Genomic DNA, 17109 nt, shown 5'->3' with positions numbered 1-17109 from the left:
ACAGGAGAACCAGGAACGGAGAGCTTTCCTCCCTTTTTGCTATGGGAGCGTGTACAATTACAGGGGGATGTTCAGTATCGATTCTTATAGTACTGTTCGAAGGGTTGATAAGCTAATTCCTGTAGGAGTAGGAGAGTCAGAGTCGAAAAGAGGATTCCTCACTTTTTTCTCTCATTCAAAACCGTGCATGAGACTTTCATCTCGCACGGCTCCTATCAGAACATGTAACTACATTAAATACTTTTTATATAAGTTTTAGATAAATAGAAAAACATATATTTTATAGTTGATTTATAGAAAAACATATATTTTATAGTTGATTTATAGAAAATATATTATGAACAAATAAAAATACTCTGTATTTTTTTAAAAATTCATTACATTTTGTAATTGTATTAAATTTTATTAGACCATAGGTAAACGAGCCACCTTTTGTTTGTACGCAGCTGAATTTTCTGCACCACCTTGAACAGTGATTCTGACATTATGTCGGTGCATGGTTATGATAAAAGTATCAAAGTCGAGAAAAAACACAAGTGCTTGATACACGGAAAACAACAATTCTTTTCTTTAAAGTTCACCAAAATGTTTAGATAAGAAAAATGTAAAGTGTTTTCAAAAAAAAAAAAATGTAAAGTGCAAGCGAGGAGAATGATGGTGTGATGCGTCAGCTGCCTGACAGTCACTCTGACGGAAGAATTAGAAATGTTTGGTTATTGTTAAATTATAGATTTTTCATTTTACAATTTGTTCGGTGGTCATAGAAACAAAAAACGAATCTTAGAAAAACAAAATCTGTCGGTAAATAAAACATTAGGTGGTTAAGCCACTGTCAAGCGCACTAGCAAAACAAACAAAAAAATGTTAATTTTAAAACTCGCAACGAAAAAGATGTGTTTTATTTTTATTTTTCAAAAGTTGCCGTAGATGTGCTGATTTTCAAACTTATACTTTTTACCAATTGTGGTTGCACGAAAAGCACACAGAGGGGATACATTTCACCCACATGTCCTAGCAAGGATCCTGACAACGCCCGTGAACATTTCTCCGCGTATACGCGTCTTCTCACAAATACAATACTTTTTGTGGTTTCTTTTTTCTCGACCTTTTGTCGTTTAGTGTGTGAAAGAAAGAATCCTTAAAAGCTTATTTGCTCTGTTTATTCAAAGGAGAGAAATAAAGACATTTTGGCCGAGAGAGAACTAAATAGTTCTTCCATGTTAACTGAATTGAGAATATAAACAAATAAATATTTTTCAAAAAAATAAAAATAAATAAATATTTTACTTTGTAAGGTATTGGATTTTTTTGGTAAACCACTTTGTAAATATAAGGCTTCACCATATGACTATGCAACAAATCAACAAGTGCTAGTTACATCGGTTCATAAATCATAAAATAAAATAAATTAGAATAAATTAAAAGATCCAGTCTTCATATACACACCATAAATAACATCTCCAACACCTCTAATAGCAATGAATCAGCAAAAATCACAGGCCATGTTATTGAAAAAACGGATAACTCAATAAATTATTTAACAAAAACTATTTCTATTTTTCTTAATTAAAATTTGATTAAAAATTGATCTTTTATTGGCTTTATTCGACCATATCTTTAGTTTTCTTTTTTGATAAAGGATTTAACCCTGTCTTTAGTTTATCATCCAAGATTTTTTATTCTAACAAAAAAAAAAAAACAAGGACTACCCAATATTCATTTTTTCTTCCTCAGAGCTTAGAGTAACCCCCACTCTGTAAAAAAATGTCAAAATATCATTTTCTGTAGTTGAACAATTAATTCTAGTGAACTTCTCTTCAATCAATTTATAATTATTGGACAAGAGGATCGATTAAGTTATATTTTCTTGATTTGGAGGTCTTCAAACTTTATTTTCAGTATGTTCTTCTATTCCATCTCTTTCAAAGTACAATTTATTTTATTTAAAATTACAAAGATTAATAAAATTGTTACTTTTAAGAAAATATCATTTAATATTAAATTCAACATTTCAACCAATAATTAAAAACCTACATATTTTTATGTTTCATACAATATCAAATAAATAAAATTGCATTGAAATGTAAAAATAGTTTATATTTAAAAACATTTTTTTTTAAAAAAAATAACGAATATTACGTAACATCTCTATAACATTATTTGTGAAAGTTTGTTTCATATGTGACGCGCTCATATTAATTTTTATGATAGTTAATTGTAATGATAGCTCTAATGAATTAAATTTATTTGGTTGTCATTATTAAAAAAATATTTTTTTTTTAGATTTCCTTTTTCTTTATATTTTCCAAAATAATATATACAATAAGGAACATGTATAAAACTTAGATATGTTTTCTATATATTGGAGATGATTGTCTAGGCTGTCGATACTTACTTTAGCTTTAACTTTTATCTACAGCCTCTAAAAACATCAATTATACTTTAAATCAATTTCTAAAGCTACGGCCAAAAAGTTAAAAATGGATGAAACCTCTATTTTTAACAGTTCAGGGTTCATTCATATACCACAGATGCAAAATTCAAAAGCGGACAATCTCACACGTAGTGCAAGGACGCAACCGTCATTTGTTGTCCATATAGATGCAGAGTTACCAAATTGGTTTGCAGAGTCTATATGAGTCGTCTGTTTAAGTTACCGACAAAAAAACCCCTATTTTGTAAATCAATATTTTATAGGCTGTAGGAAAAATGTACATCTACATCAGAAACATCTACATCAATAATTATACAACCAAATTTTCACAGCACAAAATTTAAAGCAACATCCCAACCAATCACCGTCAATGTGATTAACTAAAGGAAAGTTCACAAATAATCTTGATTTTAAAGTACTTAAATAATCTTCACTTTTAAATGATAATCTTAGACAAACATAATATATATATATATAGTAATAAATATTTTATTTAAATAAATACTTTCTCAAAGTTATAACAAAAATAATTTAACAACATAAACTAAGATTTGATTAATGAAAAAGAAAATATTTTCTTTTTCCTTTATTTAAATTCCTTTTTTATATTTTTCGAGATAAAATATATAAGAAAGAAAATATTTATAAGATTTTAAACAAAAATATATTTTATATATAATGTAATTTCATTAAAATGAAAGTTAACAAAATTAGAGATGGATGTGTAAAAGAAAATAGAGATGGATGTGCTGTTATTCATAGAGATAAAAAATACTATATGTGTTAACAAAAATATTATAAAAAAGTTAACAAAATAGAAAATATTGATGACGTCAAAAAAAGGTAACAAAATTAATCTTGATATTAAAGTAAAGAAATAATTTTTCTTTAAAAAAAACTATCAGTTACTCCCTCTGTTCCTAAAAGTAGGATTTTCTAGAGTTATTGTTTGTTCCAAAATAATAGATTTTCTAGAATTTTAAGGTACTTTTAGTAGTTAATGTTGATAAATTGTATGCTTTTAAGAAAAATTAATTGAAAATATTTGAATTGATTAAATACTATTGGTTGATGGTTGTTGGAAAATGCATAGTAAAATAAACAATTAATTTAATTGTACACATTTATTATATTCTTAATATGCATGAATACTCTATAAAATCTTTCTTTCAGGAATAGAGAGAGTATGTTTTATAAAAATTTCCATGTGGTTTAACATTTGAATTCGTTTAAAAAAAATATAGCGAATAAACATCAGTAATTCGTTTAAAAATATATAGCGAATAAACATCAGTAAATCGTTATTTTGTTCGTACTTCGTCATTATTGTATCTATCTACTTTATTAAAAGAGGAGAACATATTATAATTAATTTTTATTCCATATGCAATTTGCACAAATTGTCACTGAGATTAAAATTATTCCGTCGTAAAAAAATTTAAAATCATTTTTCTGATTTTCATTAATGGTATTTTAGTCTTTTTGTCACCCTTAATTAACATCAAAATTGTGACCATATAAACATTATATTATCATATACGACTTGCTATCAAATTGACTAACCGGAGTTTAATTAAAACCCAGCTATTGGAAATATTACTATCTAAACCAAAAGATGTTCAAATCTAATGCTTAAATTATTTTAGTATCACGCTAATTCGTCAAACTTCATGTCACTCTTAACTCTTAATGTAACAAGAAGCAACAAATCAATATCTCCTGTATATTAGTCAAGGAGAATTACGACAGGTTTTCGTAACCACTTATTATTACTAGGATGATTCTTAGAATCCTTAGATAAATAAATTAGTTTTTATAAATATATATTATATTTTTTATTAAACTAACTATCAAATTAATTAGTAGTGCCCAAAATAATATTCTCAATTATTTCCTTAAATAAAAGCTACGAAATTACCTAATATGATTAACATATATATGACAATTAATGATGAAAAATTTCCTACGATAGCCTTTTTAAAGGTTTTGTCACAAAAATAGCCACCAATGAAGAAAATGACCAAAATAAGTTTTTGTATTTTTACACTAGGGTTAACTAATCTAGACTTAGGGTTTAGGGTTAAGGGGTGGGGTTTTGGGGATATGGTTTCAAATTTTAAAAAATAAAAAATTCAAAATAAAATGGACTATTTTGGTCATTTTCTTTTTTGAAGACTATTTTTGTGACAAAAACTTTAAAAAAAAACTATTTGAGAGAATTTTCCATTGATGATTATGAATAATACGTATTTGATAACAATTTTTAGTATTTTTTTAATTTTATATTATTAAAAAAAAATTAAACAATCACATTATGCATATAAGGAAAATATTTAGATTTATTCTTATATGTTATATTTTAATTTTTTTTAAAACAACAATATATTACTAAATATGGTAAAAGTCTCACATTAAAAATTTTGTGATTAATGGTTTAACTTTTTTTTTCAAGCAAGATACAAGTGATCATTGGATTAATCAAAAGGTAAACGTTTTTTTAGTCTGGCAAAATTTTCTATCTTCCAAATATGTTTCATTTTTTTTAGTTGTTACATAAATAGTAAAATTAATATGAAAAATGTATTCAACCTATTTTCTTGGTGATAAAAATCCATACTTGTTATTGAATATTTGAATCTCATTGCATTACTCAAAGAATTCGATTTAATAAAATTATCTTAGAGTTCTTATGAAATTAATTTACTATAATTTTGTTATTTAATTACACAAGTATTAGTATCATAGGAATTTTTGTATTAAATTTTTTATATGATAATATATGAAAATAAACAAAGCCACAATAGAATATAAAAGAAAGTAGTTTTTAAAAAACTTAGAGAAAATTAATTTGGAACTTATAATATCCACCAAGTTTAGAAGATACTCTACTGCTGAGTTATATCGTTACCTTATTTTTTTTAAAAAAAGAACTGACTAATCATAAGTAAAAGGTGAAAACTTTAGTTAAACAAAAACTAGACATTAATGTAAAAACTCGACACATAATACAAAATTTATTAAATATTATACACATATCATTTGACTAGTATTGTTTGAGTCAATGTTGATTTTGATTGAAGTTTAATAATTTATTTGAAAAATAATTGATTTTCAATTTTTTTTTTGACCTCAAACATCTTACGCAAACAAGAGATTGTTCGGAAAACCAAATCGGAATAGAACAATCAACATAATAAAATTTTATGGAAAAATCTTAAGGTTCTAGTTAGAGAATCATAAATTATATTTTACATTCTAAGAAGGTAGGATAATTGATTTTCAGTTAAAATTGACTTATATCAATATAATGTATACAAAAATACAATGAAAATGATTCAGCTAGGCAAACATTTCTGCATATCTTCTATCGAAAGAATAAAGATGCCCAAACTGTGACATGCTCTTCCCACCAAATTTATTATATTCATTTTCGGTAGAAAGAAAATAAAAGGAAAAGTCTTGTCAAATTTGTAAATTTCTTGGTTCTTTTTTGAAAGAAGAGCGTGTGAAACGGACACCTCCACGACATAAAAAAAAATATTAATACGCAGAAAGAACAGTTGCATTTATTTTTTTAACAACAAAGAACAGTGCATAAAGGGCCAAGAAATGGTATAGAGAAGAGTGAGAAGAGAGCCAAGTATTTCAAGCTTTCTCTTTCTTCAAGAACTTGAGTGAGAGAGAAAAGAACTCAGATTCTTTCACGCGCTTCCGGATCCTTCCTCCCGACCCCTCTAAAGATCCACTCGGGTCGATCTATTTTTATTTCCCTATCTACTTCTCCAGTTTCTCATTCATATCTTTGTTGTTTCATGACCCATTACAAGATCAGTGCACAAAAAAAAAACATTACAAGATCCATGTAAGAAGAAACCCATCTTGTTAGTTAATTGTAATTTCTTATGCATCTGCTTCGAATTTACTTTCTCTAGAAAATTCTTGTCCATACAAAGATTGCATGTTAATCCCTGTTATACATATAGTTTACACGTTTTTTTTAGGTTTTGTTTAATACTTCAGAATTTTCTTTTATAGTCTAAATATATTTATATAATTTTAAGGCTTATTTGTAGACTACCAAACAATCACAAATCATTTTATTTTGTCCGTTGCAAACATTTCTCTGCTGAAATTCCTCACAGAAAATCACCTTAAAAAATATTTGGGGTATATTCTTGGAAATTTTCATTCTTTGGATCCTTCTAGATTTCACGTATATCCATATTTGTTTTCCCATTTGTACTTATCTGATCATGCTAGTTTATCGGCATAACGTTATATAGAGTTATACTAGTCTCTGATATGTTTTGGTTTATGAAACAGATCGAAGAACCGTAACCGTAAATGCTGAAAACAAGAACAAGATGAAACAATGTCTCAGTCTGTAGATCCGCAAACCGATCTGGTCGGACACAACAACACCAAAGCGATCACTAACCCACTCACTCGGAGTCTCTTGATCGGTCTGAACAACAACAAGTGCATCTCTGATTCTGATTTTCTCAGGAGCCCTAAATCTCCTCTAGAATTCAGGGTGTTGTCTAAAATGGCTGAGCCCTTCTTCCTCAGATCTCCTAGATCATCACTCACTGCTCATCTTAACTGTTGTTGTGTCCCTGCTAAAGTTGGGCTAAGCATTGTGGATTCTCTTCGTGATGATGGGGTTTTATCACCAGATGTCGTGTTTGGACCAGCCTTGAGGCTCAAGTTTTCTGAGATTAAAGACAAACATCCCAGGTTGTTTCCAGAAACCAAGTCCTTGGATGTCGAAAAGAAAAGATCTGGTGTTATTTTTGAGATCGGTGATGAGACCGAGCCAATCGGGTTAAGAAACCGCTCCTTCTCTGAGAATGATTGTCCGAGAAAGGCCCGAGTTCTGTCTCAATCCAAGGTCATCGCAGAAGGGTACTTTCCAGGGATTGGTTCAGACAGTGCATCCTCCTCTTGTTTATCTGAGGATCATATGGAGATGTCAGAGGACTACACTTGTATCATTGCGCATGGTCCTAACCCGAAGACCACTCATATTTATGGTGACCGAGTTTTAGAGTGTCAAAAGAATGAGGTTATAAACAGAGAGAAGCAATTTGAAACAGAGTTAGAATCCATGTTTCCCACGGATCACTTTCTCAGCGTGTGTGACTTCTGCAACAAGAAACTTGAAGTTGGCTACGACATATACATGTACAGGTGCGTGTTCCGTTACCAGTACTCTCTAGTACACACAAAAATGTGCATATGCACACGCAAACATAGGATGGTTGAGTTGCCCAACTTAGGTAGATCTGGAACTTCACATGCATAATTGTATGAGGAAAATGCTTTAGAGGTTTCGGAAAAATCTAAACTTGTGATGTTTGTGTGGTGATTAACTGCAGAGGTGAGAAAGCGTTTTGCAGTGAGGAGTGTCGTTCAGAGGAGATGATGATGATAGACGAGGAGGACCTGGAAGATTCGTGCTTAACTATGCACGAATCCTTAAAGAAGCTCTTCTGAACAAGAAGCGGCTAATAAGACGATAGAACGAGCTTTTATAGACCCGACCATTGTCTATTAACTACCTAAAATACTTATTATATATGTATTGAATAGTGTCATGCCAATGGTAGGTAACATTTGGCACTAATCTGGTTCATCCGTCCACAAAGAGCTGCGTTTATGCGCATCTATTAGCAGCTGCAGCAGCCACGGATGAATTGGGCGTCCTTCGCTTTATTTTTATGTTTTTTGTATATTTAGTTTTTGGTTTTGGATATGGAAGTCTAAAAACATACTACTATAATCATAACCGACGCAATAAGCTTCGTAAAGAGAGTGTTGGTTGCAAGAAAGGGATTGTGTAACCACTTCATTTTCTTTTCTTGAGTCCTGTTTTGTAAGGTCTTTCTGTGGATGTCTGGCCTCATAAGTTTGTATGGAGATTTTAATTAACTAAGTAACATATCTATAATAATTAATTATATCTCTTGCTATCAGAATAAGAACATTTTCAGATATAATTCTTTTTTTTTTCTATAATCATTTTTCCTTTACATTAAAATTTCGTTGCCACTGCCAACAATCTAAGAATTGGCTTTTTAGGCCACCAAGAACAAAATCTCCAAGCAAACATCAATACTCTAATAATTATGATGATTGTCTATTTGGCGAATGAAAGCAAAGGACTTCCCTCTTGGGCTGCCGGCTGCTCCTCCATGACTAACTCTGAATATGAGTGTATAATACCCAGTCTACAAAAAAAAAAAAACCTTCAGTAGATCAAATAAGATGGATAGTGTTTCGTGGATCGTATTCCATGGATGGTTCTTTGAATGGTGTTCCATAGATGGTGCCGTGGATGGTGTTCCACAGATGGTATTTCATGGATGGATCTATGGATGGTATTCCGTGGGTGAAATTCAGTAAATAGTTATGTGAGCTGCAACTGATTGTCTGCTTGATTCATTTAGATAGTCATGTGATAGAAATAAGCTGCTTGATTTCCTTGCTTCTTCATTAAAAAGACACATGCTTCTTATAAGCTGTTTGGTCTGCTTGCTCATTAAAGATTTCATGCAAGGAAGCAAGCTGCATGCTTGCTTCCTTGCTAAACCATGACATGTGCTCTCTGCGCAAAGATTTCTTTGTAGGAGGGAAAAGACAGCAATTTATTGATCACTCGGTCATACTTTGTGATGGGATTGATGAAGTAGCTTTCCACATGTCTGCTCACCACCTTGCTTTGTGTAAAGAGAAAACCCTCAAATGAAACAACTACTATGCTATAACTATCTTCTTTTCTCCTCTGGAAATCCTGTGATAGACATATATACCAGAGAATAATCAGTACAGTTTGAGAGAAAAATCAGAAAAAGCTATGGTGAATTTTTCTTGTCCTTCGTACCTCAGTCTGAGGTCGAATTGTAGATCGAAGAATAAATTGTAAAATAACATTTTTGAATATTATTTTGTATCAGGAATTTATATATTAATAAATTTAGTATTTACATGTATAATTAAACTTTTAAATTTTTAGCAATATATAATTAATTATGTAAGAAAATATTATTTTTATTTTTCATTATTTTAAAATAATATATTTTATCATCAATTAGTTAGAAATGATTAAGGTATGTTACATGTTTGTTTTAATTTATGGAAAGATAATTAATGCTAAGATCTAGGAATAATTAATATCTTAGTGGCAAAATTTGTAATCTAATCTATTAATTTAGGATCATATTTTCATATACTATTAACAAGTCATAGTAGGACCACTTAAAAAATTAGTTAATATAACATATTTGATTATTATTTATATTAATAATAAGCGTACTAACATATGTGGATGGTGTTCCATGGATGATTCTGTGAATGGTATTCCGTGGATGGTGTTCCATGAATGATTCTGTGAATGGTATTCCGTGGATGGTGTCTCGTAAGTGGAATTCAGTAAATCAATCATGTGTTGATTCATTTACATAGTCATGTGATAGAAATAAGCTGCTTGATTGTTTTGCTTCTTCATTAAAAAGGCATATGCTTTTTATAAGCTGCTTAGCCTGCTTGCTCATTAAAGATCACATGCAAATCACAAGCCGCATGATTGCTTCCTTGCTGAACCAAGACATGTGCTCCTCACATGTCTGAGTAAAAATTTCTTCGTACGAGGGAAATGACAGCAGCTTATTGCTGAGAATGATGAAGCACCTTTCCACTTGTCCTCACCCCGGTCATACTTTGTGATGAAATTGATGAAGTAGTTCTCCACATGTCTACTCACCACATTGCTTTGTATAAAGAGAAAACCCTCAAATAAAGCAACTACTATACTATAACTACCTTCTTTTCTCTTCTGGACGTCCTGTGATAGCCATATATAATAGAAAATAACCAGTTATAGTTTGAGAGAAAAATCAGAAAAAGCTGTGATGAATTCTTCTTGTCCTTCATACCTCAGCCTGAGGTCGAATTGTAGATTGAAGAATAAATTGTAAAATAACATTTTTGAATATTATTTTGTATCAATAATTTATATATTGTTAAATTTAGTATTTACATGTATAATTAAACTTTTAAATTATTAGCAATATATAATTAAATATGTCAAAAAAAATTATTTTATTTTCCATTATTTTGAAATAATATATTTTATCATTAATTAGTTAGAAATGATTAAAGTATGTTACATGCTTGTTTTAAATTATGGAAAGATAATTAATGCTAAGATGTAGGAATAATTAATATCTTAGTGGCAAAATCTGTAATTTTTAATATTTTCAAAATATATTTCAGTTTTAATAATATAAATATTGATGTTCTCTTAACTTTTGAGGATATGACTATGCCTACGACATTTAACCAAAATTGAATACCAAACTAAATACTACCTGAAATGGATCGGTTTGGTTCGGTTCCAGTCATAACATATTTATCCGATGGATATTAGTATGATTATCCATGGTTATCGATCCAGGTATGGTTCTTATCCAGAGTCGGTCAGATGCTTGTTTAAACTTAAGTCTGTTTAAGAAACGTTGAATTGTACCTCAGAAAAATAAATGAAAATATAATATTATGGGTATAATAGTGTATCTGGTCCGTTCTGAAACCGGTTAGACTGACCCAAATTTGAACCAAAATAGTATTGGGTCCTATATAGATATAATTTCTCTATACCAAATTTACCTGGAACCGAAGCATCTTAACCAAAACCAACCTGAATTTCCTAAAACCAAGCCCTAGCTATGACAATTAGATTTTGTTGTTTCCGCTTGATTGAATTTTTAAGAATTTTGAATTTTTAATACTATGTTCATAACATTTGGTTTTGAAATTTGATGGATTCAGTTCATTTCAGGTTTGATCAGAAATGGGGTATAACCAATGTTTCAAATCGTTTAAAGATCATTGAAAATTTACTAAAATTATCCAAAAATATCTGAATTATTTAAAAGAAAACTAACTAAACTATTTAAATTGATCACGATATATATTAATAATATATATAGAGATATTATATACAAATATAATGTTTAAACCCCGGGTAGGGAAAAATCCCTAGTAAGATTTAGGGTTTTTAGTAATTAAACCCCTCAACTAAAGATGAATCGTAAGAAAAACCCTCAACTAAAAATCATGTGAAATAAACCCTTAACTTTAATTCCGTTAACATATGTTACCCTCCGTCTAAAAAACTGTAACGGAGGGTGACATATGTTAACGGTTTATAAGTGGAGGGTTTATAATGTTGAAAACTTTGTTGAGGGTTTTTTTTACAATTCAAAAATAGTTGAGGGGTTTTATCACTAAAACTAATTTATAAATTTTAATACATTAATCTATTATAAAATTAATTTATACATCTTAAATTAATAAATTTCAACACTACTTACAACTTATTATAACTTCAAAATATTAAATTATTTGATATTTGGCAATAGTGATATAAAAAAAATTGTGTTTATATCGTCATTGTCAAATATCAAATAATTTAAAGTTTCTATAAGTCTTAAGTAGTGTCGAAGATAATTTATCCATGAAATTAATCTTCCTATTTAGAGTAGAACACATTTTTTCCTATTTTCATGATTTCTGTCATCCGGCTCATATTTCCCCTCTCCCCTCCAAAATAATGCATGATTATTTTTAACTCATTTATTTCTGAATAAATACGTTATATTTTTATTTTCTTGATCAATAATATATTTGAAACATAAAGTAATACAATAAATCAAGAACAATATAGGAAAATAGAAAAGTATGAGCTGGATGACGAAAATCATGAAAATATGAAAAAGTGATTCCTACTCTAAATAGAAGGATTGTCTTCATGGATGAATTATCCTCGACACTACTTAACACTTAATATAACTTAGAAACTTTAAATTATTTGATATTTGACAATGACGATATAAACACAATTTTTTTTATATCACTATTGCCAAGTATCAAATAATTTAATATTTTGAAGTTATAATAAGTTGTAAGTAGTGTTGAAATTTATTAATTTAAGATGTATAAATTAATTTTATAATAGATTAATGTATTAAAATTTATAAATTAGTTTTAGTGATAAAACCCCTCAACTATTTTTGAATCGGAAAAAAAATTTTCAACAAAATTTTCAACATTATAAACCCTCAACTTATAAACCGTTAACATATGTCACCTTCAGTCACCGTTTTTTAGACAGAGGGTAACATATGTTAACGGAATTAAAGTTGAGGATTTATTTCACAGGATTTTTAGTTGAGAGTTTTTTTTTACGATTCATCTTTAGTTGATGAGTTTAATTACTAAAAAAATTAAGATTAAAAAGTGCAATTATTCTCCAATGAATTAGCTATAGCCGCCCTATTCTAATCTTATTAAGAAGAAAAAGAAATTGCAAAAAATTTACTAGCACTAATCCTCTTCATCAGAAAATATTAATTTGGAAGCTTTTTGATAGATGCTTTACGATGAATAATACACAAAATACGCATCAATTAATTACGTATTACCCTACACAGAATACATCCAAAAAGAACAGTAAAACGCACCAGGAAGATGGACATACAAAAAAAACTAAAGGCAGTCTATGTGGTCATCGGTCAGTAACAATGCTCTAAGCCATCAGAATTATCTCGATCGTCTTCAATTGCATCTGCTTCACCCCATCCTCCTCTCCCCAAGGGCTGAAGAACGATGACCCTACCGTTACTTAGCCCAACAGAGATCTGGCTCGGATGTGATGGATGAGCGGCTACAACAGCCGGATAAACTTTGACCCTGTCTCATTCCAAAATTGATTACATCATTTCTGACCGTTTTTAGTATCGAATATGGGCAGGCAAGGAAAGTGTACCTGATGTTGCTAGGGATGGGTTGTGTAAAAGCAGTGAGATTGATTCGACATTTTATCAGAAATGTCATGGAGTCGAGAATTTTTATAGACTCGCTTCTAAAGCCAACACAGATGATCTCACCATCAGAAGAATATGTAGCAGAAGTAATTGCAGCTTCAGATTCATCAGGAACCCACTGCATAGCATTTTATTGGTTATAACGAGATGCAAGGGGATATCATCAGAGAAGATGTCTTGCAAGTATTTGCCTTTTACCTGCCTAAGGCAATCTAGAGTTGGAGCTGCGTGTCTACTTATCCACTTATCTTGGACAACGAGTAGCTCGATTTGATACGGGTCAAACTGGATTTGCGTTACCAGAGAGGACACATTGTTAAGCCGGGTGCAAAAGTTTTGAATAGAGTCAATACTTGTTAGCTTTAGCCATCTTTTTGTGCTCCAAACACACAGCTGGAGAAAACAGAAAAAAAAAAAACAATTTAGGAAAATCCTGAAAACACCTACAGTAAAGATGGCATGTACAAACCTTTCCATCTGCTCCTGATGAGACGAGGACATTAAAACAGCGCGAAAATGCTAAGCAGGTTATTCTCTGATCATGGCCGTCCAACTTTTCTTTGATCTAACACATTTTACGGATTCATGTTAGTATATATATTTTTTTTTTTTGGCACTAGACAAACCAAGACAACGGTTCAGATGATTACACTATGAAAACGGAGAGCTTTACCTTTCTTGAGGATAAGCAATGGATGAGGATAGAGCCATCATCAAGCCCAACGGCAAGTAAATCAACAGGAATAAATATAAAATACGTAGCCATAGGTTTAATAGGACTTCCAAAAGCAGCTACCCTCTGCAGTTTTTATGCAGCACAGTATCATTCGATGACACAAAAGGCAGGAGTTGAAAGCTTATAACAGTACAATACAACAATGCTTATTACCTCAAAACTCTTCAAATCAAAAACAGCAATTTTTCCTCCTGAAGTAGAGAAAAGATAGGAGCCCTTGATCGCAAAGCAAGACGTTGAATCCTCAACAGAGGTGGCTATTTCGTTTTTCATAGTTTTCCCACTCATGGGTTGATGTAATCGTGGCTTCGGAAATACATCTTCCTTCAATACTCGAGGAGTATGCTATATAAGTAGAAAGGTTGAAAAAAAAAATCAAGTAGATAGGGTAAGTAGTCAAATGACATCAGAGCTAAAAACATAGGAGAGACAATTTTGGCATCTGAGTCTAAACCTTGCAGAATTCATTTTGGCCAGTCGACCACGTCCAGAGTTTATGTGTGGCGTCATCTGCCAAAGCCAGAATGTAATCTCCACAAGGGGAATATGTCAAGCATGCAATCTAGCAAAACCAAATAATTATACCCAGTGGTTGAAGATATAAAAGAAAATTTTGACAACATGCATCAACAAACAGCATCGCTATTCAACAGATCATTTTACTCTAAACAAAGTAAAGTTCTTTTTGTTTCCTTCTATAGATGAATAAAAGGTGAGAATGAAAGTCTTATAAGATTCTGGAGAAAGTAGCCATTACATACCCTTTCACCTGACCAATAATCAGGAAGAACCAGTGAACTGCACTCGGATGGATGATTGATTTCCTTAAGTTTGCAGTTACCAACCTTCGTTCTTGGCCCTGTTCCGTTCAATTTGTTTTTTAAAGAGGATGGTTCGCCACAAAGGTACGGTACTACTGGGATATGTTCCAGAGAATTAGAATTGCTGCATGAATGAGGTCTCCACCAGTCCATACTGCATGAGGTGAAGAGAATCAAGACTAGAAGAAACCAATGAAAAGAAAGAAAGCAACCCATTTTTGGGCAGCCTTACGTCTGCTTCATCAGTGTTAAGAGTCTTGATTTTGCCATCTTAGGAAAGCTGAGTATATCTTTCAGTGCTGGATTCTTCTTGGCTAGCACGCCAACAGACGCAAGTAATTTTGTCTTTTGCGACGTGTTATCAAGAGATCCAGATGGGGTAGTAGCCTCCCTACAGTAGGAAAAACAATATTCATCAGAGTGAAAACTAAGTCTAGGATTGCTCAAGCATCTTTTACAAGGAAATAATAAACGAACCATTTCAGCTTCTGAAGTTCAAGAAACATGGCCTTTGAGTATATATTAGCGTGTTTGTCTGTAAAAGCTGCCAGGTATTCTTCAGCCTTTCCCATTTCACCGAGCTTCATCACTTCAGCCAGATAATTTAAGTTGAAGAAGACTTTTGTTTCTTGCTCAAATCTTCGGAAAGAAAAACCTTGTCAACAAGTAATAAAAATATTATCCAGAATCGCATATCTTTCCAGATGTTTTTACCTATGCAAAGTGTTCTTGTACTTTGCTTCATGGAGAAATTGAAGGATTAAGCGAATGAGATCTTCCTACAAGAAACGCACTGATCAGAAACAAAAGACTAATGAATGCAAAATATACATTGCCTTTTAAATCTCAACATAACTTCGAAAAAAAGCTGACAAGAAAAATAAGAGCAAAATTTCACCTTCGAACCTCCCATTCTCACATTAGAATTAGGACAAATGAGGGAGATAAGGGACAGCAGTGCGGATTTATTCAAATTCGGAAAAACAAGTTTGCCACATAAAGAAGGATTGCTTTCTGCTAGTTTGCGGAGATCAACACACAAACTAGCTCTAACCAATGCTTTGTCCACGCTCCCAGTTTTCTCAGGAATTCTATAAACAAAGCAACCACCAAAAAAAAAAAAAAAAAAAAGAAAACTCAATGAGATGTGCATTAAGGAATATTGTTACAGGGCTACTTAATATAATATTAATCCTTGCCTTAAATCGTCTACAGCAATCACCTCAACCAAATCCTCAAAGCCATCATCTTTGAAAACAGGAATCCGTCTCAGATCGTTGGAGAAAATGTTCGCAGATTCAGAGCCACCACTTCTGCAGAACACAACTAGAGAAGAATAAGAAAACATACATGACAAAAAAAAAACAAAGTCTTCCAATCATTTTAAGCAAACTACAAGAAAATCTACTAATCACCATGAAATTGAAGTCATTAGCTGAAAAAAACTAAGAAAACGATTCTTTTTTTTTTTTGAGTTCCTTCAACCAGAAAGAGTAGGGCTTTAGCTAACCTATCAGGTGCTTCAGAAAACTTCCACTTGTACAAGTCAAAGAACATCTTCCTTGAGAATGTATTAGTATCCGGACTAGTGAATGCTGAAAGGTAGTCCTCGGCGTCTTTCCACTTACCATTGGTGATAAAACCAGAAAAGTAGCTATAATCAAAGAAAGCCCCTGAATCCTGCTCCAGTCTATAACAGAAACACACAGTGATAAGAAGATGCACTGTAATGGTCAATGAGAAAGACCCAAAATCAGAGAGAGAGAGGGGGAACACCGTACAAGTGTAGGCTTTTCTCATAGCCCTCTTCGTGAAGGAACTGTAAGATGAGGAAGATGAGATTCTTTCGATTCGTCTCGTCTAAGATCATCGTTGAATCACCCATAACACACAAACAAGCATTGAATTTGCAGCTCCAGAGGAAATCTAGGGTTTTAAAGAGGGGGGAGAGAGATAGAGCGCACGAAACGGCAAATAGAGAATCGCAGTTCCCAATTGTCTCGAGATCGGAGACGAATGAAAAGTTTGCAAGTCAGCAAAAGCCTTGTCGTCGTCGTCGTCTTCGTTTACTCCGCTGATGGAGTTCACTTCAATTTTAGGGAAGCAATGAGAGAAGCCGAAATTTAAGGGCTCTGATCAGTGCACCAACTTATCATTATCACCATGACATATACGGTCAAAGGCAAGGAAAACGACTTTTTCAACACATCAAATAAACTAAACTCCATCTGC

At 31.6% G+C, this 17109-nt stretch overlaps 1 protein-coding gene and 1 pseudogene across 1 annotated transcript; one reads left to right on the top strand and one right to left on the bottom strand.

Moving 5' to 3' along the window:
• The first annotated feature begins 6757 nt into the window (after positions 1–6757).
• LOC106329327 lies at positions 6758–8369 on the top strand (annotated as a pseudogene).
• A 4472-nt stretch (positions 8370–12841) lies between these two features.
• LOC106328454 (protein TOPLESS) lies at positions 12842–17015 on the bottom strand. Its single transcript, XM_013766897.1, has 15 exons — positions 16659–17015; positions 16388–16567; positions 16077–16190; positions 15776–15968; positions 15592–15656; positions 15355–15516; positions 15110–15268; positions 14818–15031; positions 14511–14618; positions 14210–14401; positions 13994–14119; positions 13790–13885; positions 13519–13713; positions 13263–13438; positions 12842–13186 (listed from the first exon to the last, which is right to left on the bottom strand). The coding sequence occupies exons 1-15, from the start codon at positions 16760–16762 to the stop codon at positions 13009–13011; spliced, it is 2262 nt and encodes a 753-aa protein (XP_013622351.1). The 5' UTR covers positions 16763–17015; the 3' UTR covers positions 12842–13008.
• Between the last annotated feature and the right edge of the window lie 94 nt (positions 17016–17109).

This window comes from Brassica oleracea, chromosome C3 (assembly GCF_000695525.1).
Source record: "Brassica oleracea var. oleracea cultivar TO1000 chromosome C3, BOL, whole genome shotgun sequence".
NCBI lineage: Eukaryota > Viridiplantae > Streptophyta > Magnoliopsida > Brassicales > Brassicaceae > Brassica > Brassica oleracea.
The sequence above is the reverse complement of the archived record's forward strand: the minus strand, read 5'-3'. Positions and strand labels throughout refer to the sequence as shown.

What these genes read in the sequence shown, in the direction of transcription:
- LOC106328454 (XM_013766897.1), bottom strand. Translation starts at nt 16,762, where the DNA reads ATGGGTGATTCAACGATGATCTTAGACGAGACGAATCGAAAGAATCTC. An exon ending in TTTTCTGAAGCACCTGATAG is followed by an intron (nt 16,191 to 16,387) that starts GTTAGCTAAAGC and finishes TGTGTTCTGCAG; the next exon opens with AAGTGGTGGCTCTGAATCTG. An exon ending in ATTATTGGTCAGGTGAAAGG is followed by an intron (nt 14,619 to 14,817) that starts GTATGTAATGGC and finishes TGGTTTTGCTAG; the next exon opens with ATTGCATGCTTGACATATTC.